Source organism: Actinia tenebrosa, unplaced genomic scaffold (assembly GCF_029948245.1).
Source record: "Actinia tenebrosa isolate PJP-AT-01 unplaced genomic scaffold, QUT_ActTen_1.0 PGA_scaffold10__47_contigs__length_13832649, whole genome shotgun sequence".
Taxonomy (NCBI): Eukaryota; Metazoa; Cnidaria; class Anthozoa; order Actiniaria; family Actiniidae; genus Actinia; species Actinia tenebrosa.
The window spans coordinates 4,500,515-4,523,353 of NW_028292570.1; the positions used below are offsets into that span (position 1 = coordinate 4,500,515).

General features: G+C 37.0%; 2 protein-coding genes across 9 annotated transcripts in view; one reads left to right on the forward strand and one right to left on the reverse strand.

Annotated features, from left to right (window-relative positions):
• Positions 1 to 10,566, forward strand: part of LOC116306585 (melanocyte-stimulating hormone receptor) — a 31,109-nt gene extending 20,543 nt beyond the window's left edge. For 4 of the 6 annotated variants that reach the window (XM_031716663.2, XM_031716665.2, XM_031716661.2 and 1 more), the window contains one exon: positions 6,948 to 10,566. In XM_031716663.2, the coding sequence (XP_031572523.1) occupies positions 7,072 to 8,046 (975 nt within the window). In that variant the 5' untranslated portion in view covers positions 6,948 to 7,071 and the 3' untranslated portion in view covers positions 8,047 to 10,566. Of the gene's footprint in view, positions 1 to 3,778; positions 4,039 to 4,067; positions 4,228 to 6,947 lie in introns of those variants that run through there. The other 2 variants (XM_031716664.2, XM_031716666.2) reach the window with 2 other exon arrangements.
• Positions 10,567 to 11,831: 1,265 nt separating this feature from the next.
• On the reverse strand, positions 11,832 to 22,744 carry LOC116306586 (uncharacterized). Of its 3 annotated transcripts, none has more exons than XM_031716669.2 (10): positions 22,453 to 22,743; positions 22,051 to 22,181; positions 19,449 to 19,607; positions 19,095 to 19,166; positions 18,180 to 18,344; positions 17,935 to 17,970; positions 16,170 to 16,205; positions 15,724 to 15,774; positions 15,055 to 15,194; positions 11,832 to 13,938 (listed from the first exon to the last, which is right to left on the reverse strand). In XM_031716669.2, the coding sequence occupies exons 2-10, from the start codon at positions 22,136 to 22,138 to the stop codon at positions 13,762 to 13,764; spliced, it is 924 nt and encodes a 307-aa protein (XP_031572529.2). In that variant the 5' UTR covers positions 22,139 to 22,181; positions 22,453 to 22,743; the 3' UTR covers positions 11,832 to 13,761. The 3 variants fall into 3 exon arrangements, with proteins under 3 accessions (XP_031572529.2, XP_031572530.2, XP_031572532.2); XM_031716670.2 differs by having other exon boundaries at positions 22,382 to 22,743; XM_031716672.2 differs by lacking the exon at positions 18,180 to 18,344 and having other exon boundaries at positions 22,453 to 22,744.
• Between the last annotated feature and the right edge of the window lie 95 nt (positions 22,745 to 22,839).

A 22,839-nucleotide genomic window follows, 5' to 3' on the forward strand; every position in this document is an offset into this window, starting at 1 on the left:
AAGGCCAATGGACAGAAAGTAGACATCAAACGACCATTCGTATCTAAGCCTTGCCTCTCTTTTCGTTTCGTTTGAGAAATGAACTTTTTAATCCAAAATTTATTACTGCAGCTTTTGAAAAACATTAATTTTCACTTAGAATGAATACCATATATCCGAGAAAAACTTTTTAAGAAATTGCACAAATTAGGAAGTTCAGTAGACCTGAGTAGACCGTAGACCGTAGACCGTAGACCGTAGACCGTAGACTTTGCACTAATTTGTACAATTTTGTTAGTTAACTTTTGCACGGATATATGGTATGTACTCGACTCTCAGACATTTGTAAGCCAGTTTATGTCATAAAAATATTTTAAGTCATGTAGAGATTGGCTGTTAGAGATTAAAGGTGATATAGGCTGATGATATAGCGATAAGGACACTTTAAAAGCTGTGTGGGCTCACGTCACACTATACGATGTCCTATCGATTTACGTAACTTTAACGCTCGAGATCTATTTAGCTAGCTTGTTACGCTTTGTGAATTTTTTTCAATAGTTTGCTGACGGATTTGTATCACACTTGGCATAATCATCATAGCTCAGTGCGCCGAAATCTTCATTTCAAAAGATTTGAATTCAGATACTTTTTCGATTGTTTTCGTTAGTCCTACTGTGTTCGCATTAGGGTTTCTAGGATATAAGTATATTATGTCGCCTCAGAGACGATGATTGGATTTCGATTGAATCATTTTTTATACAGACAGTATAGCACTTCTCGGCAATACTTCAGGGCTTTAGCATCTAGTCTGTAAGTTGTTTAAAGGAGTACTTATAAACAAGGTTTGTTAATTAGGTTAATTCTGTTTTTAGGCTTAACTTCGAGATCCATCCATGCATCCATCATACAATCCAACTATCTAATCCCATCCCATCTATTCATCCATCCATCCGTTCCATTCAATCCAATTGCAATCATCCGCCGCCCATATTATCCATCCGTACTAGTTCCCTCCAGTCATCGATCCACTTAATCCATCCATTTTTCCACCGATCCCGTTCATTCAATCATTCTGTACTTCAAGCTCATCTCTTCATGTCCAGTACTTTCAACATAATGTTTAGAATATGAGTGGTGGTTTTGTATCGGTAGATATAGATCCGAGCCGATACATCTCAGATACAAAGCGACCACGAATTTTCTAAATTGCTTCTAAAACTCAGTGTTCTATATGTTCCAGTTGAATAGGAAAGAGTTCTCTAAACGTTCCAGTTTGTTGACCAAGAGTTCTCTATGTGTTCCGGTTCAGTGAGCACTTATTCATCAGCACGATCAGCCCCGATTTCCCCTGGGTCCGAAATCAAAACCGCCCCCGGGCTTTTTACATTGTCGAGTTTCTTTATCGGGTATAAAGATCCATGCACGTGATGGATTTGAAGGACCTGATAGGTCTAAATGCTCATTGATTATTCATGCGTTTTAGAACGTTTTCTATTCACTACACATCCTTGGCTATGATGTCAACGGGAATCACTATCCTAGATGCGGCATCATTCTGTCGCCAGTACAAGGGACTGAAATCAAATTCCGAAAAATCTTAGGATCCCATCAGCTTGGAGTACAAAACAAACAACTGATTTTTCTTAGAAAAGAAATCAGATTAGTAATAAAAGCCTCAGACGGGTTGTCATGGCAACTAGATGTTATAATTAAGGAGCTCTTAGTGGCGAATTAAACTGACTGCAAAATAAATGACTCCAGATTAACATATATAGTTCAAGTGTCGTCAGGGTTAAAGGATTTAGTAGTTTAGTATACGTACTAGTCGTTGCCTTGGCAATTTTAAGGTGGCTCTAACCTGAATTCAGAGCGAATTCTATCTGTCTCTTTCTAGTCTCTTTTCTTATTGTTTGATTAAATTACACTTTATTCAATAAACGAAATTTAAGAAAATCTAAACGAGAGATAAAAAACGGTTTTATCTGCTCTACTTATGCGTCTCATTTACAAATATTACAAAGTAAACCAAGATAAAGCTGCGATAAAGACTCAGTTGATAGAAATTCCAGCCCATTTGAACGTTTTCCCCACAAAATTAATCTAATCTTAAACTTTGAAAACGCTTTCTGTTAGAGTAGTATGAAATTGTAGAAAATATTCAAATAAGACTTTGCTCTTCAAGTCTTTCTATCCACTGCTTTGAATGTGTACAAACCAAAATGTGAATGATCTGTTGGCCGAAACTTTTCCAAGTCGTTTGCGTGGCCATCAACTCCATATCCATATTTTGTGAGCTTACCTTATGTGGAAGTGAACACCGATTTCTTTTTGGTGATCTTTCCGCCATTTAAAGCTTGAAAATGTCGAAAATATTAATCAAAACTTGCAGATATTATAGCGAAGAAACACTTGAAAGTGTCCACCATCTTGAATTTAGCTGAGAGACCTGGCCCTTGACAAAGGAAGCCCAAAAATTTTAAAACCACAGGGATCAGGCGGGATTTTGAGAGCGAAGGATCGAAGCTTAAAGCTATAGCTAAGCAAATCAAAACAAAAAAAAACAACTATTAAATGAAAGTAGAATAAAATCTTAAAAAGTTTAATAAGAGTTTCTTGTTCGTAAGAGACTCGAATTCCAAGTGCCGCTGAAAACTATGCATGACGATGTCATAGGTCGGTTGTTAAGAATGCAAATATTTGGATTCCCAACCTTCCGATATGTATTCACTCAATAGCGAACATCTTTATTAGCTTGGATCAAGCTCTCAACGTTTATTTCAAGGACACCAGGTTGTTAGAGAGATGTTTAGTTAGGTCTAAACAAGATTTTAAAAGAAATACAAACATGACGGTACCGATTTTTTGAGCAAAGATTTTGCGAGTTAATTTATTTGACTGTGTGAAATCACGAGTCTGTTGTGGAAATTTGGATTATGTTGGTTGAGGGTTTATATAATATTATGATTGTGGCGAGTGGGATTCTTGTGCGAATAGAATAACTTGTTCTCCTGTGCTTCCATTTTTTTCTACGATCCTCATCATCCCCCCGGAAAATGTGTTACGAAATTCAATTGCTTTCTGTGAATGAAGACCAACTCTTAGTATATAGAAGAAGAAAAAAAACATTATTCAATTCAACATAAGAAAAAGTAAGTGAAAAGCTATTTACTTAACAGTCATTACAGCCGTTCTGAGTCACACGCAAACATCAAAATATTGATCTAAATAGAAGGAGATTGAGTTGTGGTAGATGACAATCAATTTTAAAAGAGAAAAAGCGGACAAAATAAGGTCTGGAAGACTGAATTTACCGACCCTAAATTTGACAGGCGGATTTACACTCAAAGTCGATCCTGTTGCGTGGTTGTATATTCGGGAGAAATAGGTAAAGTTTCCGTTATTCGTTTAATTTAGAAAATCGAATTAAAGTTGTTTTAATCAAAATAAGAAGGGGATGGCGAAAAAGACAAACAAAAAAATTCCTTACCTAGATTTATAAAGCACGTATACAGTGAAAATAGGACAGATAAAGATTGTGACGCCAAAGTGATATCAGTTATCTTTAGTTTTTGGTAACTTATATGATAAGCTTTTCTAAAACCAGGAAATATAATTGGAAATCCTCTAAAATATATGACATTAGCATATGAATGAAATAGGCTTATCATCCAGTCACGTGACTTCAAAACAGACCATCCAAGTCAAATCAATTTTCCACTAATTATGATCATCTTTTTTCATCCTCTAGTACCTTTAGTAAAGGGATGTCATTGGTTTCGTTTTTTTCGTTTCTTTTTTTTTTTTTTTCTTCTTCTTTGAAAGCGTGGAAACGTGTAGGGAAATTCAAAGTTAAAACCCTAATTGTAATGTTAATTCTTATCCCTTTTTTGAACACTGTTGATTTAAGCTTAATTGAACGTTCATCATTGGTTTATCTCTGTCAGTCACTTACCTTAATTCATCCTTCATCCTATAAAAATTTTTCCACGCAGTTTTAGCGATTCTCAAAATCTACTCATTCCACTCGGCAAGAGGTGGGAAGCGCCACCGATACTACGGGTAAGAAGCTTAAACATATAAATTTAGTTTTAAGATCTAATTTCGACCTGGCATCGTAAAGCGTTGTAAAGTCACAACCCAATGACCTGAGAGTTAAACGTGTTCGTCTTAAAAAAGAGGCATTTCTTAGAAACAAGTGTGCGTTGAATTTGGAGTCCGGTTGATTGAAGGCGAGTTGATTTGCCTAAGGTAAGCCGACTGAGAACTAACGAATTTTCTTGAATCCTTCAATGTAGTTGGTCATCTTAAGCTTCAAATAGTTTTTTCGATCTTTTCGATTATTTAGAAAAAATCCTATGATAGGTATCCCTTTTTAACCCAAGATCGAGCAGCTCTCGATTCGAAGGTTTAAATTTGGATGGATTAGAGCTTGTAGCCAGAATAAGTCTCCATTATGTGTAGTGTATACTAGCCACTTTGGCAGCAGAAAAAAGTGATGGGAGCGAAGAAAATTCGAAAATATGTTCAGTTTAAAAGGTTTAGGAATAAACATTACATATACAAGGACAACGACGCGGAAAGCAAAATAGAAAAGGTTGAAATAACTTAGATAGGCGTGGGATGATTTTAGTTGAATTTTGTGTGATTCATCACGAGAAGACGAAGAGAAAGAAAAGATGATTTGAAGGTCGGAAACAAATTTCGCACCAATAATATGCATCGACTGCGAGGATGTGGGATTGAATGTATATGGGTATGCTTTTTCTTGATAGAAAGGAGAGGAGGAGAGAGGAGAGGAGGAGAGAGGAAAGGAAAGGAAAGGAAAGGTAAGTGAAGAAACGTTAAGTAAAGAAAAGCAAGGAAGATGATAAGCAAATCAAGATAAAGGATGAGAAAAAGAAACGAAAGAAAAGACAAGTATAAAAGGAAAGAGAAGAGAACTACACGAAACGAAACAAAACAAAAGCGAAAGGAAGCGAAGCGCTAAGTACACTGCAAACAAAACCGTGCAAATCAAACTGCAAAGCAAAGGAGAGGCAATAAATAAAACACGAACCGTTAATATAAAATTGTAGCAGAAGCAGGATTATTGACAGATTATGATTACGACATATTTGAGATACTTGACGGATTTGCTGGCGCTCGTAATTATGGAAGAAAAAATTCCTTTTTCCGAAAACTTCCATACGAGAGAAGATAATTATCGATAACTTAATCTGATCAGAGGCTTATTGGCTAATAAAACAAACTAACTACCGGTAGTTACATTACACTATTACGCTGTCTGATTGGTCGAAAGACTTGTGTGTGCGCGTGTATCCTACCATAATTACGTTGTTATTAAATTAATTTATCACTTGAAGAAAAATCTGGAAGGTGTTGAACGTAATACAAACTGTACTGTTCTAAAAACGTCCAAGTAAATATTTATATTTAAAATCAGTCTAATTAAGTGAGATCACATAACGGTGTTAGTTAGTGAAAGTAGATGGAATGATAAGAGTATGAATACTGATAAACGTTGTTAAATAAAAAATAACGGTTGTGATAAAAATATATTTGTGGAATTAGGGCAAGACTAGAGTTCAGAATCTATTATTTTCGAGCCTTTATCCCTCTCCCTCTCCCTCTCATTCCTTTCTTTGCTTTAACTTTCAATTTTCTTCGTTAAAATATGAAACAATATATATAGCTAACAATTCATGAATGTTTTTTCCGGCCTATCCTTAACAAGCTGTCGGTGAATATTTACCCATAACAGACCACGTTTCATTTCCTAGAGTATCGTTTCTTTGTTTAACGGTTGCGCATGAGAAGACACACACTGAAAATGGACAAACAAAGAATCTTATTCCCAGGAGAATGGCGTGTGGTCTGAAATGGTTAGTCATTGCATCCAGACGAATTAGATCTATTCCCAAAGTACTTTATAACTCTACACAGAACAGCAAGCAGGTTTTCGAATTCTTTTATATACAATTTACAAAAACCCTCCCTGTTTTGTGTAAGAAAGTACCCAACTGAAAGGGCAAATGCGCGCTGTGTGTTTTCATAAAGCACGTGCTCCCAACCAATCAGAACGCGAGATTTAAAATAACAATTATTCTATAGTGCATGATATTAATATGTTCATAAGGAAGCTTAGTTCTAAAAAAATCTATTTCTAATATTGGCTTAGTATTTTTATTTCAGAGTGAATTTAAATATCTTAAACCTATGAAATATTATGTTATTAATATAAACCTCTTCTCTTTTGACGTAATGTGTTTCCGTTCAGACCATATGTCATTCTCTAGAATATCTTTTTTTTTTTTCTTTTACAATCACACGCGTGAAATCGTACAATTTGCCATCTTGACGAAGTAGGTTTTTGTGTGGACGTCAATCAATATGCGTTTCCATGACATTCCATAGACACGTGCCCTTAAAAACTTTGTGTTTTCCGACAATGCTGGGAAACACTTTGATTGGCGTCCACTAAAGCTCTATTATGTCTCGAATTTATTTTTTTACGATTTCGCGCGTGTGATTGAGAAGCGCTGTAACAGTTCATACATGTAAAGCCAGCACATGAATATGAATACAACTCAAACAAAAAAATCTCATCCTCAAAAAACTTACACGTAGTCTGAAATGGGAAAACAAAATTACATTACTGCGGTTATCGATATTCTGTGAACTCCGACATCAACGGCTAGCTGTGAAATTGGGTTTTCGCTGCCGCCAGTCAGGAACATAAAAGGTACCGACTGATTATTTTTGATTGACGGCAGCGAAAAAACAAATTTGAGCGTGCAGCTCGCAACTACCGAGTTCGCAGAATACCGAAAACCGCAGTAAGATGAAGAGGTCTTTACGCTCACTATAAATAAGGGCGTTTCATAAGTGTTAATTATATAGAGGAGTGCATAGCACTAGTATGCTTTTTTGAGATTGTACTCCTAATCGTAGATTATTTTTTATTTCAGAGTGAATTTGTAATTCAAGTGGCGCCAGCTTGACTATAACTGAAAGGATCTTAAGTTATATTTAACAATTAGGTATTTATAGATAAAAACTACACGTTCCTGGAATACGAATATCACATTCAAGATGAACTCAACAAGATTGTGTGCCAACTTCTTGCTAGCAAAATCCACCGACTCTGAAAACTGGGGATCGACGTATGAGATAATTGTTTGCACAGTCAATTCCCTCCTCGTTGTCCCGACAGTCTTATTCAACATAATGGTCATTGTAACCATCATAAGGACACCAAACCTACGAAAGCCTTCCTACTTTTTAATGTGCACTCTGGCATTTACAGATTTGGGTGTTGGTGTCATTGTGCAACCGCTGTACATACTGCGTAAAGTATCCGCGTTGCAGAAGGATTATAATTTGTATTGTAAACTTTTACAGGCCGGAGATATCCTGGCGCATTTGATCTGCAGTCCGTCATTCTTTATTGTCACTGCTACAAGTGTGGATCGCTATTTGGCAATAACTATGGGGATCAAATACAGACAGATTGTGACTACTTCGAGGATTATGCTAACAGGTTTAGCAGCGTTGTGCTTTGCAGCGACCATTACATCTATTCGAATCGTCGCAAAGAAAGAAAAATACATGGCGTTTGCTGCAGTAATCATGTTTTTCTGTCTATTGATAATAACGTATTGTTATTCAAAAAGCTTAGCAGCGCTCAAAACATTACAAACTAAAGTCGGTGTAGCCAGCACTAATCCAAGGCCTCAGGTTAAAAACAAGAGTTTTGATATCGCTCAATACAAGAAAGCGCTTGCCACAATGGGCATCATCACTACAATATTATTTTGCTGCTATATTCCATTCGTTTCAGTGGTGATTGGAATCGCAATAAACGGACGAAGTGCCGTACTGAACATTGCAAGAGAGATAACCTTTACACTTCTATACGTAAACTCGTGCCTGACGCCAATAATTTATGGCTGGCGAAGCAAGGAGCTTAAACAAGCTTGCTTGCAGATGATTGTTGGAATGTGGAAACGAAATCCGCAATCGAATTTAGAAGTGACTGAGAATGAAAACATTACTCTGCCGAGTTGAAACGAAATGATTGAATGACAATTCGTTGCCACTAGTCTACCTCGCAGCCGTTCTTGGTGTCGTCACGCTACGCTTCCTTCACATTTCGTTGCGCCATCTTAAAAGGTAGCCGTGCCTTTGCATTGAAGCGAGATGAACGGTGAGCTTGCAATATGATAGATCTTTAAACATCTTGAACAATTATTCACATGTCTCTATCATTGCAAGCTCACCGTTCGTCTCGCTACGATGCAAAGGCACGGTTACCTTTCAAGATGGCACAGGGAACTGTGAAGAGGCAAAACCTGTTAGACATCACGCCATCCACCCAGGAGTGGTAAACGCATTATATAGAACTAGAAGGAGTACAACAAATGATACGATACAATAGACTTTATTAAACCCAGTGAGGCCTCTAACTTACGGCCCTCAACAACTGTGAACTTTGAAATGAAGCTGTGCAAACGAAGTATATATGAATTCAAAAGAAAAACACCTAAAACTTAAGAGAAAATACAAGCTTCGAGAGGGGAAAACATGCTACAAGTTGAAAGCTGTGTGCGAACGAAGTAAGAATTCAAAAGTGAAATGGTATATAAGAATTCAAAAGAAAACACCTAATACTTAACAGAAAATATAAGCTTCGAGAGGGAAAAGCATGCCACAAGTTCAAAATATGGCCGGAAGGGAACAATAGCTTCTCTAACTTCAATGATCTCAATATCAACCATCCGATGGACAGCTGTTGACAATACTAACTATTCCTTAAAGCTGAGATCAGAAAAATCTCGGCTTCTAAAAACTAACAACAAAGAAGTTGCATTATGTGACGTAAAACCACGAATTGGGGACAACGTTGGCAACACACACCATTCCCTTACTCTTTTTTTTTTAATGGCCTTAGCGCTCTCTCGATATTTAATGACGGGTTTTGAAGCTGTGTGAGGGTACTTCAGTAGTCTGAATGAAGATTAGCGTCGTAGTATTAGATTTTATAGAAAAAATACTGTACATCTGGTTGAATTAGCCTTTCCGAGGTTGAGCTAAAAAAGGAATGTGTCGAGTTAGCATTTGATGCAGTGTATTGTGGCGCTGTTTTAGGAGATATATTTCCAAGATGGCGTCTATTTTGATCCTCTGGGACAATCCCACAATGCACTGCAATGCCAACTCGACCCATTTTTTTCTCCTCAATCTCGAAATAGCTAAATATAGACTTAGAGCTGTTTCCATGTTTCTGCGATGTGGTGACTCCTAGACATTTTGTTTTGTTTTGTTTGTTTTTTCATCAAATGTGGTCAACCACATTAAAACACCTGTACATATTCTAAATATTCTCCACATATGTATACTGTATGTTAAACACTGGTGCGGTCATGGTACTAGATAAATTTAGTGATTTTCCCTTGAAAAGTTTTTGCGTGAACATGTGCAAAATACTAAGTAGTTGATAATACTGTGCCTACTGCAGTTTTCGCATGACTGTGAAACGTCGATGCCGCATGCGTGCCTTGTTTCAACATTGGTGTTTTTCTAGAATTTTAATAGGCTTATTTTTTCTCGTGCTATGTGATTGGTCTGACAGTACCGTGACTTCAGAGGCGTGACCGTGTCCCCACCGTGTTTTAGGTATTTGATTGGATGGAGAGTCAATTCTCGTGCAATGTGATTGGTCTGGTAGTGCCGTGACTTCAATGGCGTGACCATGTCCCCACCGTGTTTTAGGTATTTGATTGGATGGAGAGTCAGTTCTCGTGCAATGTGATTGGTCTGGCAGTGCCGTGACTTCAATGGCGTGACCATGTCCCCACCGTGTTTTAGGTATTTGATTGGATGGAGAGTCAATTCGTGCAATGTGATTGGCCTGGCAGTGTGGTGACATTTAGAAACTCGTGTTCGCGCCGCGCGTGTTTATGTCGTTAACATTTTTCGGGTATTTCATTGAATGGAGAGTAAATTTTCGCGCTATGTGAATGAGGACATACCCTGCCGTGTGACGACGGTGTTCGTGCTGCGAGCTTTTCACAGTCATACGAAAATTACTCTATATACATATATAAAGGGCAATGTTTAGGGCTCAGCCACTTCAGGACTGAGTTGTAGACTAGAAGGAGTAGAAGTTTGGACAGATAAATAAATTCTAAAGAACATGCGTAATAAGTAAATTACGAGCCTTAGATGAAACGACTGAAGAAGAGTGCCATACAAGCCTTTCACAACTTCAAGTCGCGTAAAAAATGAGCCAGCTCAACTAGAAACTGTGTCCACAATTTCTAGTTGAGCAGGCTCATTTTTTACGCGACTTGAAGTTGTGAAAGGCTTGTATGGCACTCTTCTTCAGTCGTTTCATCTAAGGCTCGTAATTTACTTATTACGCATGTTCTTATTTGATATCCGAACCCATCCCACACGGCGCACTGCCACACTTAAATTCTAAAGAACTAAGTGACCACATTAAAGGAATTATGTTAGCTTTGGAGCTCGTGACCTGGTCTGCTAGAAAATTTAAAAAAAATAAAATCACATTACGCATGCTCATAATGATCGTCCCTCAGGCAAGTGCATCTCGTTCTAGCAAACACACAGTTCATTCATCACTGCGATGTGACTTAATATTAGAGATATTTGAGGACAAAATCCAGGATTTTACTTCCAGAGGTCATGAGTACTGTAGCAAGTAGCCCCTCCCCTGTAAATTGCGTCCAGTGAGACGGCATTTAACGAGAAAAAAAAAAGATTACTATTTCCTGATGAACAAATTCATTTGTTAAGAATTAAAATCCCATTTACAAAGAACAAGGTAGATTTTGATCATAAAAGTGCACTTTGCAAAACCGAAAGGATCTTCAAAGTAATCTATCCGCTATCTGATCGTTAGTAATTCGTACAGATTTTTTCTAATTTGTAAAATTACGCTGTGTTCCTTGATTACAGATTCATTTACTCAGGGTTAGCCTCGTATCAGTGTCGAAATATTCACAAATACCAACGGTAAAGTAAAGAATGCACAACTTCAACAATACAAACACTTTGAAATTCCACGGACCTTCACTGGAACACATGAATATTCTACACAAAATGGAGGCCAACCCTGAGCAACAGTGAACTCGAAACTAGAGCTAGTATTATTAGCAATTCCAAGGTTGATGAAAAGATGTGGAGTTGCCAATGCAGTGCATTGTGAAGCTGCTTTAGGGTACATATTTCCAAGATGGCGTCATTTTCGTTCCCTAAAACAGCCCCAGAATGCACTGCGATGCCAACTGGACCCAGTGCTTTTCTTCAATCTCGGTAATAGGATCCTCTATCTAAATCTAGGACGTATAATTGACCATATGTGGTCACCTTTTGTCTTATTTTTTCTACCGTAAGACTAGTGCATGACGGATCAAGTAAATAAAAAAATCTATAATTCGTTTGGAAGAAAGATATACGATAGAGTGATCACATTAAATCCGTGAAACACTAATTACTAAATAGTACAAAATAGTGCTAGTTAAACAATAGAAAACCATGGAATTTGCATGAAATTGTGCTATTTAGTATTACTAAAGTTTCACGGATTTACTTTGGTCACTCTAGTCTAAAATCTATATTTTTTCTATCTCCTGTGAGATGATTTGACAAGCTATTGGTTGACCATATATGGTCATCTGCATTAATATCTCTGGTCTCTTGCAAGACTAATGCAAATAATGTTCGCTAATTGCAAACGACCTTCTGCATAAAAATCATAACTCTTATCTTGGTCTAATATGAAACATGAATAATTAGTATAGACCTACTAATTAATGATTTGTCACAAGTCCTGAGCTCTGATTGGTCTCCGAGCTACTGGTGGTTTATTAGTCATAGACCAGTCGTAACAAAAAGTGCCGGTTTCGAAAACCAAAAAATAAAATAAAATAAAATAAATTATTTCAAACTAATTTAAAAATTGTTTGCATCCAGTTTTGGACTAATTACTAGGTTTACGCTAAATCAATTAGGCCTCTCGCCTCATGGTCTACAACTCAAAAGCCCAGTTAGCCTTCAGCCCCATGGGCTAATGACTCGTAGACCATTCGGGCTGAGGGTCTAAATTTTAAATAACAAAATAACATTATATAATGTTATCTTGTGGCATACTATAAAACATATACAGCCAATCAAAATACAGGAAAGCTATTGTACAAAACTTGGGTTTTGTAGGTGAATGAGGGAAAACAGAAAACATTAAAAAAGATAAACTTGAAACAATAGCGATCAACAAAAAAGCTTCAAAATTAGACATTTCGAGGTTGAGGAAAAAACAAGTCGAGTTGTCATTGCAGGGCATCGTAGAGCTGTTTTAGGGGACATATTTCCAAGATGGCGCCTATTTCGTCCCTTAAGACAGCCCTAAATTTCACTACAACGCCAACTGGACCTCGAATTGCAAATAACGGTAAACCAACAATAGGTTTTTCCAAAAATTGGAAACAAAAGACCACAAAAAAAATGTGCAAGTTAGCAGGTGCGCTGACCTTGGGTTGTTAGTATTTCAATCCCATGATGAACAAAAAAAAAACAATGAACAATTGTGACGTCATTTGCTAATGGTGCTTATAAACTTAACAAAAAAGTGTGCAAGGGATTCTGGTAGAAGTAGTAAATGACGTCATTATACGAATGGTCTTTTTTTATATCTATTGGGAATATATTAAGCGCTATAACTTTCACAATCATTGTTCTTCCCAAGATAATGACAAGTGGCCTGAAACATCTTCTTGATATGGTAATTCAAGTCCATGAATAGGCCATGCTAAGTCAAGGTTTGCCTAAATCACAACATCCCCAAAATACCAAAAAGTACTTTAAAACATAGTTACTATAAAATATTCATTCCTATAAGAACATTGTCGTAATGTTTTCTTATTTGAAACATACTGTTTTCCTTGTACATTATTTCTATCATTAGTTCATATTAAAATGATTAGCTATAGCTAAAAGATTCTATTCTATAAAAGACACCAACAAACAGTGCGTATCAATCACACGCGTGGGATTGTACAATTGCCTTTGCGGGAAAATACAGTTTTGGTGTAAGACAATGAAAGTGTTTCCACCATGACATTGTCGAAAAGCACAATCAAGAGCACGTGCGTATGGAATGTCATGCACACGCCTTGAAGAGCGTCCACCAAAGCTGCTACGTAGCGAAGACAATTCCGCGCGTGATATCGTTGGGTATCACTTAACGTCATTTCCTGTCTCGTGCGGAATGTTCATCAGCTGAATCGCAATAGAATTCGTTTTTGTTGACAGCATTTAGTGGTAAGTGTTTGACCACCATTTGTATTAAGCAGATAATGAGAATCAAATTTTTTATCAGCTGATTAAAACCCAGTAATTGAGGACGACTGTAAACTATAACGAAAAACGGAAACTTAATATTTGAAGACATTTTGCTAAAAAAGTATGAAAATGTCCCTTTGGACCTAGTTCATTCGGGTGTAATTCTTTTTCCCATTTCAGGCCACATGACATTCTCTCGAAAATATAGCCTTTGTTTGAGCTTCAACCAATCACCACATGACTTCAAGTTACCAAACAGTCTTATCGTAACCCAAGGGTAACTAAAGTAGATCTATATATCTATCTTACTGGTCAACAAAGGTATAATACTCAAGAGAATGACAAGTTGCCTGAAATTGGAAAGCTTTGGACTAAGTGTTTAATTATTTTAGTTCTACCATCTAATTTCCATTCTTCTGCTCATAGCCTTTTTTCGTTTGCAGGATAATTTGGAGCGCTTCCAGGATTCACTTCGGTGGCTCTTAGGTTTCGTTCCCACATCAGGATGTTATCATGGCCGTGAGCCCATTCACTGTCGTTGCCAATTATCAAATCCTTAGGAAACATTGTTTTCTTTTTGAGCTTTCGATACCGGTGCTGCAAGACAAAACGAATGGTATTTATATGAGGCCAGCTTAGCGTGTGCTCTTATCTATATTCTTGGTGTGGTGTCACAGCACAGCCGCCATTTTGGTTGACTTTGACAAAGTATTTGGCCTTGGTGTCTTTTGTCATGTCAATCAACATGGCGGCTACGTCTTTTGTCCTCTTATCTCATGGGAAGAGATGCGCGCCACGAATATGTGGAATATAGCTAGATTCTAGCTAAAGAAAAATATGTCATCCAACATGGCGGTCATGTCTTTTTGTTCTCATGAGAAGTGATGCATGCCACTAATATGTGCATTATAGCTAGATTCTAGCTAAAGGGAAATATAACGTCATCCAACATGGCGGCCATGTCCTTTTATTCTCATGGGAAGTGATGCATGCCACTAATATGTGCATTATAGCTAGATTATAGCTAAAGGGAAATATAATGTCACCCAACATGGCGGCAATGATTCTCATGGGGAGGGATGCACGCCACCAAAAACTTACTGAACATTACCCTACCATATGATGAAAATTGACCGAGTAGGCAATTGAAATTTAAGAAAGAAATCAAGATTAATGCAACTTCTTCAGGCTGCGTATTGAAGACGTTCTTGGGTTGATTCCGATCGGGGACGGAAAAAATATTCTGGTAGAAAAAGGGAGGAAAAGAGAAGAGAACGCCTTCCCGCAAGCATTGTCCTCTTGGAATGCGTATGCCTCTCTAATTATTATCATGGAAGGATTTCTCGCGCCGATGAAAAGCAATCGAGGTTGATGTTTGATATTTCTTGTCATTTATATCAATTCCAAAGAAGAGAAGTCTCAAAGACAAAATATGAGGAGAACTATGGAATTGTCATGGCAAACAGTTATGATTGTAGAGTATAAAGGAACACGCGAAGCCACTCAACACTTCCTACACATTGCTTCTGGCTTTCAGATGCTAGTAACTAAACAAAACAGGGGCAAACACAGCTAGGTTGGTTTAGTAGTGAGCGGCCTTCGAAAGTAAAGGTTCATGTTTCGATTCTCAGGATTTCCACGTCTGTTTCAACCGCTCTCTGTGATGTGTAGCTTTGGCTTTAAACACCCGTAAAAAGAAAAAAAAACACTTACGCATGTGCATATGAGTGCGATGAGCAAGATTAGACACAACCCTACGGCTGCCACCATAACGATGAAACTGATAAGGGTTCCACCTAAATAATCCATGATAACTTTATCCCAGATTTTTTTGCTGGATGAGGTCGTAGGTGCTGAAATATATAGAGGTAGAGAAAAATTCAAAAATATATATATATTAGAAGAAGAAAAAGGGTCTTCCTTTATTAGGAAACCTACCAAACTTGGATCCTCTCTTACTTTCTCATGTCCATTATCGCTTATAAAAATAGCCAATTTATTCGCATTATGGTGGGAATGGAGATATAAGAGGTTAGCCCTATCGTGAATAGTCACCTAAGATCGAATTGGAATTTAGAAGTTGATTTCCGGAGTGAGGAAAACCGAAGAAAGAGGAACTCTACTCACTTGCAACACCGAGTTCGTGATACGAAAATGGATCACGAGTCGTAATGGTGAGAGGGAAGCGTTCTCATCGTAACGTTAACGCCGCCCCTGCTGCCCTTCCCTTTCTTCCTTTCTTCTTTCCTTCCTTCCTTCCTTTCTTTCTTCCTTCCTTCCTTCCTTCTTTCCTTCCTTCCTTCCTTCCTTCCTTCCTTCCTTCCTTCCTTCCTTCCTTCCTTCCTTCCGAAAACTATTGCTTAAAATAAGCATTTTAATTACCTATAGTCTTTGGGGCTGCTGAAGTCGTTAGTGCTGCTGACGTTGAAGAAACTGAAAATGAACAAAAGTAAACAAAAGACAAACTGAGGTGAGATGTTTGGTACTTGAAAACAAATATTCCAAGAGGAATAGATTAATCATAAAAATGAAAGAATAGTAAAAATGTTCGAATGAAAAAATCAATCAATCAACCTTTATTAATGCGTCAATGTATTTAGTCTTAGAGACTAATTGGGGATACAAATAAATCATCAATAAATATATCTATACAATTACGGGGGAAAAAAAAGAAATTAAGCTAAAATTGCATCTACTAATAATTTCTAAAAGCTATAATAATAAGATGTAATTGAAAAAATGTATTAAAACCTAAATATAAAAAATAAAAAATGATAATAATAATAATAATAATTATTATTATTATTATTAAAAAATGACTTACGTACCCGATAATGTGCCGCTTGGAGATGGTGAGATGGTAGCTGAAACGTAATAAAGTAATTACAGACGTAACGATCATAATGCACAAAGCACCACAATCAAACCGCAATAAGTATACAGACTTCAACTCACATATAAGTGATTAAATGATTTTATTATATAAGTACTGAGATTTACATGTTCGCAAGCTATTTGATAAAAATCATATCACAAAAGCGAGAAGCGATCCTATTGGCTATACGTTTTTCTTCACTAGTGAAGAACATCGTATCAGCACAGTGATTGGCTATACGATCATCGTATCGAGTTTTCCCGCGCTTTTTGCAGAAAGTGTCAGCTTGCTTTTGAGTGTTTGTTGTCAAAAATTCTTAAACATGGAAGGTTGTGCTCAAGATTTGCTCAAATCGACTCAATCACTGAGTTTATCGAGAGCCAGGAAAACGAAAACACTAGAAAAAAGACACAGAACGATGTGGCACTCCTAAGGGAATTTTTACAAACGAAAGGAGAGACGAGGGCTATAAAACAGATTCCTGCGAAAGAACTCAACGAATACCTCAGCGAATTCGTCCTCGGTGTCCGTAAGAAAGAATCAGCCAATGAAAACTACGAACCAAGCTCTCTACGGGCTTTTATAGCTAGTTTTGAACGATATCTAAAGAAGAAAAATTATTGGGTGAACATTTCAAAAATGCTGAATTTGAACAGACACGAAAAGCTTTGCAATCAAAGCAATGAGAACTCAAACAGAAAGGAAAAGGAAGTATTATATTTTTCGTGTGTTAGTCATTAGGTTATTTTTTGATTGGTTTTCACTTTAATATTGAAGAAGTACACAATTCTGATCTAAGTATACTTATATTTACAAGTTTATCACACTATTAGAAAGAGACATTTCTATTTCAGTTCGAAGCAATTGTTCGAGGTTCAATTTTTTCTCAACTCCAAGTTCAAAAAATCTTTACTTGTAATATCTCAGTACTTCTAAAATAGATAAATTACATCACGGTTAGTTCGCTTGTACGGTTTTTATTCACTCGTTGTGAAGAATCAAACGAACGAGCGAGTCTTCGAGCGAGTGAATAAAAACCGTACGCGCTCACTAACCATGAAGTAATCTCTATTTATTTACTCCTTTCAAAAGTAAAAGAGTAATATAAGTAATATAAGCCTATACAGATTAAACGCAAAAACTGCATTTTGCTTATCGAATTTCAAGGGGTATAATTCCATTTTCTACTAAATTCTGAGATAAAAGTCACTTTTGCTGCGTTTAACTTGGAAAAACGCAGAAGAATTCTGTATCTGATTAAATTACTTTATAAACAATCAATCTGAAGAATAATGATACATGAAAGCAATAGTCCCCTTCACAGTTCCATGTGCCATCTTGAAACGTAGCCGTGCCTTTGCATCGAAGCGAGACGAACGGTGAGCTTGTAATGATAGAGACATGTGAATAATTGTCCAAGGTGTTAGAAAAAGGTCTCTATCATTGCAAGCTCACCGTTCGTCTCGCTTCGATGCAAAGGCACGGCTACCTTTCAAGATGGCGCAGGGAACTGTGAAGGGGTCTATTGTTGCCAGTTGCTGTTTCTATATCCCTGTTCAATCTAATGCACTATCTTTGATTAAGATGCTTTATTAACACATTGCTTCTGTCCCATCGAGGTTCATGAGTAAATGGATAACACCAAGAAAATTATTGGCCAAAATCTCCGATACAATCTGGTCAAATCTCTTACACAGATATAGTTAGCCACTACTTACCATTTGTAGTGATGATAAGTGATGATGTTGTTGTAACTGTAAACAAACATAAGGTTACAAGATATTTAAAAACAAGATACAATGTATTCATATAAATTAATGAGAGTCTTGAAGCAATGTTAATTACAGTTTGTAGTTGATGATGTTGTTGCTGAAAATATGGATAAAAATAGATTACAAGAAACTTAAAAACGAGTTACAATGCACTTATGAAGTAATAGAAGTCTTGAAGCAATGATACTCACAATTAGATGTCGTAGTTGCAGTTGGTTTCGTAGTTGTAGTTGGTGTTTTAGTGGTAGTTGTAGTTGGTGTTGTAATTACAGTTGGTTTTAGTGTTGTAGTTGGTGGCGTAGTTGCATTTAGTGTTGTAGTTGTAGTTGTAGTTGGTGTTGTAGTTGTAAGTGATGCTGAAACAAAAATGGGTTACAAGCTACTTAAAAACAAAATACAATGCATTTCTAAAGTAATAAAAGTCTTGAAGCAATTTTTGTGTCCGTTTGGACCTAGACTATTAAGATCGGTGCTATTTTTACACAAATCTTCCTTCAATCCTCGTTATCTTTTATACTTACAACGTAGAATTTACTAATTGGCGGTAGATAACATGATTGTAAAACATCGTAGCTAGTCCCCTAGGTCTTCCCTGCGTCTTCATTCAGGGCAACGCCATCTTGTCTCCCTCCCCAGGGCACTATACAGGGGGCAGAGGGGGGCCACTTATTTTTCATTGTTTACGAAATTATATTGTCGCTCTGCCATCTTGTTTTATATTATTTACCGCTGTACATAATATGAATAAACTTGAGCCCGTCAGATACCGCGCGCGCTGTGCTGTGCCTTAGCTTATTACAGTGGATGATTGCTTGAAAAAATTGATAGATTTAACTCACTGGATTTACGCACAACGCGCAATCATCCAATGTCAGTTGTTGCTTTTATTTTGTTCAGACTTCTGGCGAAGTTTCTGCGCGATTTGAGGCCGTTTAGTGGGTTTTTTCAAAATCCGCTCTTCTCTACCTAAATCATTTTCACATTTATGGAGGGATGGGTGGATGGATGGATGGATACATGGTGTATGAGTGATGCATGTAGTAATTTGGTGGGATAGATGCATTAATGGATGAATGGTAGAATAAACATTTTACGTTATAGCTCACCACTTTTATCATCCAAGCAGCTGACCGTTACCATTCTACATAATGAACTCACAACAGTGGTTGTAGCGTTCCCTAACAGAATAGACAACAATCACATTCATTTAGTCTTAGCTTCATTCACAAAGCCTGTATTTTCAGTGGGTATAATCAGTCGGCACCTTTTACATTTTTGACTGCATGGCTGCAGTGAAAAAACTGAACAGATTCCAACGGGTAACTCGTAATTACGTAATTACTAAGCTTTCGAAATATTGAAAAATACAGTATAAAACCGGTTTTAAAAATTCTTTATCCCTTTCAATGGTTTTCACATTTTCTCTCTTTTCTGGTCTTTATTTATGCTGTTATGCCTACCAGATACGTTAACTGTTGCGCTATAATTACTGCACGATTGAACAGTACTGCATGGTTGAATAGAAGAATTTGGCGAGGTCGACTCATTCGCAGAACTTGGTGAGATCGTTGGACTCAGTGAAGAACTTGGCGTGAATGGTAATGGTGATGTACTAGTGGCTAAAATGTTTACAAAGAAAAATGGGTTCATTATTTGGCTCCAGTTATGGACGGACCATTAGATAATTGAAGAGGGGGTTGCGTAAATCCTCCAAAAAATATTGAGCAAGCACTTAATTCACCTACGAAAAAAATTACACTCAACCTCTCCTTTCAGTAATGAAGTACGATCGAGCAAACGCTAAACAAAATTGTGTGCAGGAGTTGTCATGAAAAAATAAATATTGTGCAACATTAGTTCCTGCAAACCCCCTCCCCCCCTGTCAATTATCTAATGGTCCATCCACAGGCAGCCCAAACAAGGTTCCTGTGTATGGTTTATAAGGGAATGTATGGGAATTATGATAAAGTTACGAAAATAAAATGTTTCACTCAACAATTTGCTTCAAAACTTGTTGCAGTCGTTGCTTTTACTTTGTTCAGACTTCTGGCGAAGTTTCTGCGCTATTTGAGGCCGTTTAGTGGTTTTTTTCAAAATCCGCTCTTCTCTACCTAAATCATTATTTGAAAGTTTTGAGGCAAATTGTTGAGTGAAACATTTTATTTTCGTAACTTTATCATAACTCCCATACATTCCCTTATAAACCATACACAGGAACCTTGTTTGGGCTGCCTGTGGATTCCCAAACCAGATTCCGGAATAAATGTCACTAATACAATTAGATGACGTTGCAAATGTAGTTTGTGACGGTGATACTTAAAAAAAAAGTAATTTCAAGGTTTAGCATCTTAGAAACTTGTTCAAAGCCATGCATGACCCTAACAATTTTCATTGAAAAAATTCATCTTACTTACGACAGGGCAGAAAAACGATTTTTGGCCTTTCGCCATAAGGACAGCTTTACGTATTTAAACTCAATATTTTGTAAACACGTTCTTTTAGAGCCAAATAGCAAAATATCAAATGCGACCAAAATTTATTGAATGCGTATTTAAGATATAAAGCCGTGTACTTTGGGAGAGGTGATATTTTGATCAGCAGAAAAACTGACATTTTCGTGATTACTAATAAGTAGATTTACTATAATTCGACAAAATTTCGTCACAAGTTTCGAGCAGCAGTGACACAAATGAAACGCTTAAAAAATTAGAGTATTAAACTCAGTTAAATAAAAAAAAATACCGTGAAAGTAGCGGGCTTTTCGTTTTTCTGCCCTGTCCTTACTTACAGCTTGTAATTGCACTAATCAGGTGATGGTGAAAATGTCAATAAGACTAGATTACAAGATATTTTTGAGAAATTAATTTCAAGGTTACATCTATTTTCGCATTATATGAGCTGTTTCTTGAAGCAATGAAACTGGTAATTTTTAGTTCTTTTTTTAAAGCAATACCTTTTGGTAGTATCCATTTACAAACTTAACTTTGTTTATTTTGTGTCTCCCTCCCCCCCCCCCCCCCCCCCCCCCTCCCCTCTCCCCCGCCCCAATACAGACCAAAAAAGAAAAGTGGTGGTGAACAATGAACTAATAGTCCCTTTCACAGTTCCCTGCGCCATCTTGAAAGGTAGCCGTGCCTTTGCATCGCAGCAAGATGAACCGTGAGCTTGCAATGATAAAGACTTTTTTTAACACCCTGGACAATCATTCACATGTCTTTATCATTGCGAGCTCACTGCTTGTCTCGCTGTCATGCAAAGACACGACTACCTTTCAAGATGGCGCAGGGAACTGTGAAAGGGCCTATTAAAAGAATTAAAATGCCACCCCTGAAATGTGTGTTCTTTACAAAGTCAATGTAATAGTAACTATGTACGAATTAATAACGTTAGCAACAATTCTCTTTGTTTCGAATCTTTTGTAACACCGTGACATAAACGACCATAGACTGTCCCATTGCTTGGTAACGAACACGTTTCGTGTTTGATTTGACTTCAAACAGGACGTCACCCAAATAAGATTATTTTGTCTGTCAATCTCTTCTCTCAAAACTAATCTGGCTATAATTTTGATTTCTTTTCAAAACACATAATACCCGGAAATTTTATTGAAATTTAACGAGAAAAACAATACCAAGCTATAGAATATTTAAGAATGACGTTACAATAAAGATTCTGATATCGGGAAAGTGATGTCTGATATGGAAAATTTCGCTGTTTGTTTAGGGCTATGTATTCTTACAAGCAGCATCAATATTAAGAATAAATCTCCATGAAAACAAATGAGGTAGAACAAAATGCATGAAGGAGAAGCAGCTGCATTGAGAATAGCGTTTGATTTGACAAGCTGTGACCTTGAATGAGTTCGATGTAAGGAAATGTTTCTTAAATTAGGAAAACTGAATTCTGCATGCACAATGTTTGCTTGTCACGCCATGATTGAAAGATTGAAACACATTTATATAAACATTTTAGACCGTGTATTACAGTAAAATACAAAAAGCTATGGCACAAAAATTACAGGACTTCTAAATAATGTAATGAAATTTGATAATTGATACTTACTGGGGATGGTGGTGGTATTATTTGTAGAAGAAATGGCCTCAAAAACAAGGAATAACGTCGCAAGGCAAAGAACTACGTTTCCGTGCATTCTGTCGGTCGATGAAGAGAGCAATGGTGTCAAATTAGAAGTGCTAGATGAATAACAAATAATACACACACAGTTATAAAGAAATAAACATAAGTTTCTTCGCTTCAGAAGGATTTGCAAGTATTATACGAGGAGCCCGAGAGTCGGACTTTCGATGACTAACTTTTGTTTACCGTGTAAGATCTCGAACGATATAAATCTACATACGAACATAATTCTAAATCTACCTTCTTTTGTACTCACTTTACTCATTACCAAATCCTCTAACGTCGATGAAATGCCAATATATATCTTCCTTATGCATTAAATCGTACCTTTTTTACGAAGAATTGCTCTCTTTTCCAGGCGATTATTCGTAAAGTACTGACCTCAAGAGTTTATGCCGAGCGAAGTACAATGGCAAAACTGTAACTTGATCTGCTTTGTATTTAAAAGAAATTTGAGCTAGCCCAGATCGATTTCTCGTGAACGGTGACCAAGGTACCCACAAACAAACCAGAAACCGGAACAGGATGCCTCTAATTTGCTGTTTTAATGACGAAACAAAAAATAACACGATGAGATAGTTAAGTCATACGCTTTTTTGGCGTGAATAGCCGTGTTAGTTTTAGGTTCTAGTTGTGTAAATATGGTTTGACATATTTATTCTATTCCTGCTTGGTTACCAAAACGACTGCGACATGACAGAAGCAGTTCTGAAC

Excerpts from the sequence above, each read along its gene's own strand:
- LOC116306586 (XM_031716669.2), bottom strand. The coding sequence starts at position 22,138 with ATGCACGGAAACGTAGTTCTTTGCCTTGCGACGTTATTCCTTGTTTTT. Across the intron at positions 18,345-19,094 it reads CTGCTTGGATGATAAAAGTG|CATCACTTACAACTACAACA; the intron begins GTGAGCTATAAC and ends TTTTTGTTTCAG. Across the intron at positions 15,775-16,169 it reads TCCAAGCGGCACATTATCGG|TTTCTTCAACGTCAGCAGCA; the intron begins GTACGTAAGTCA and ends GTTCATTTTCAG.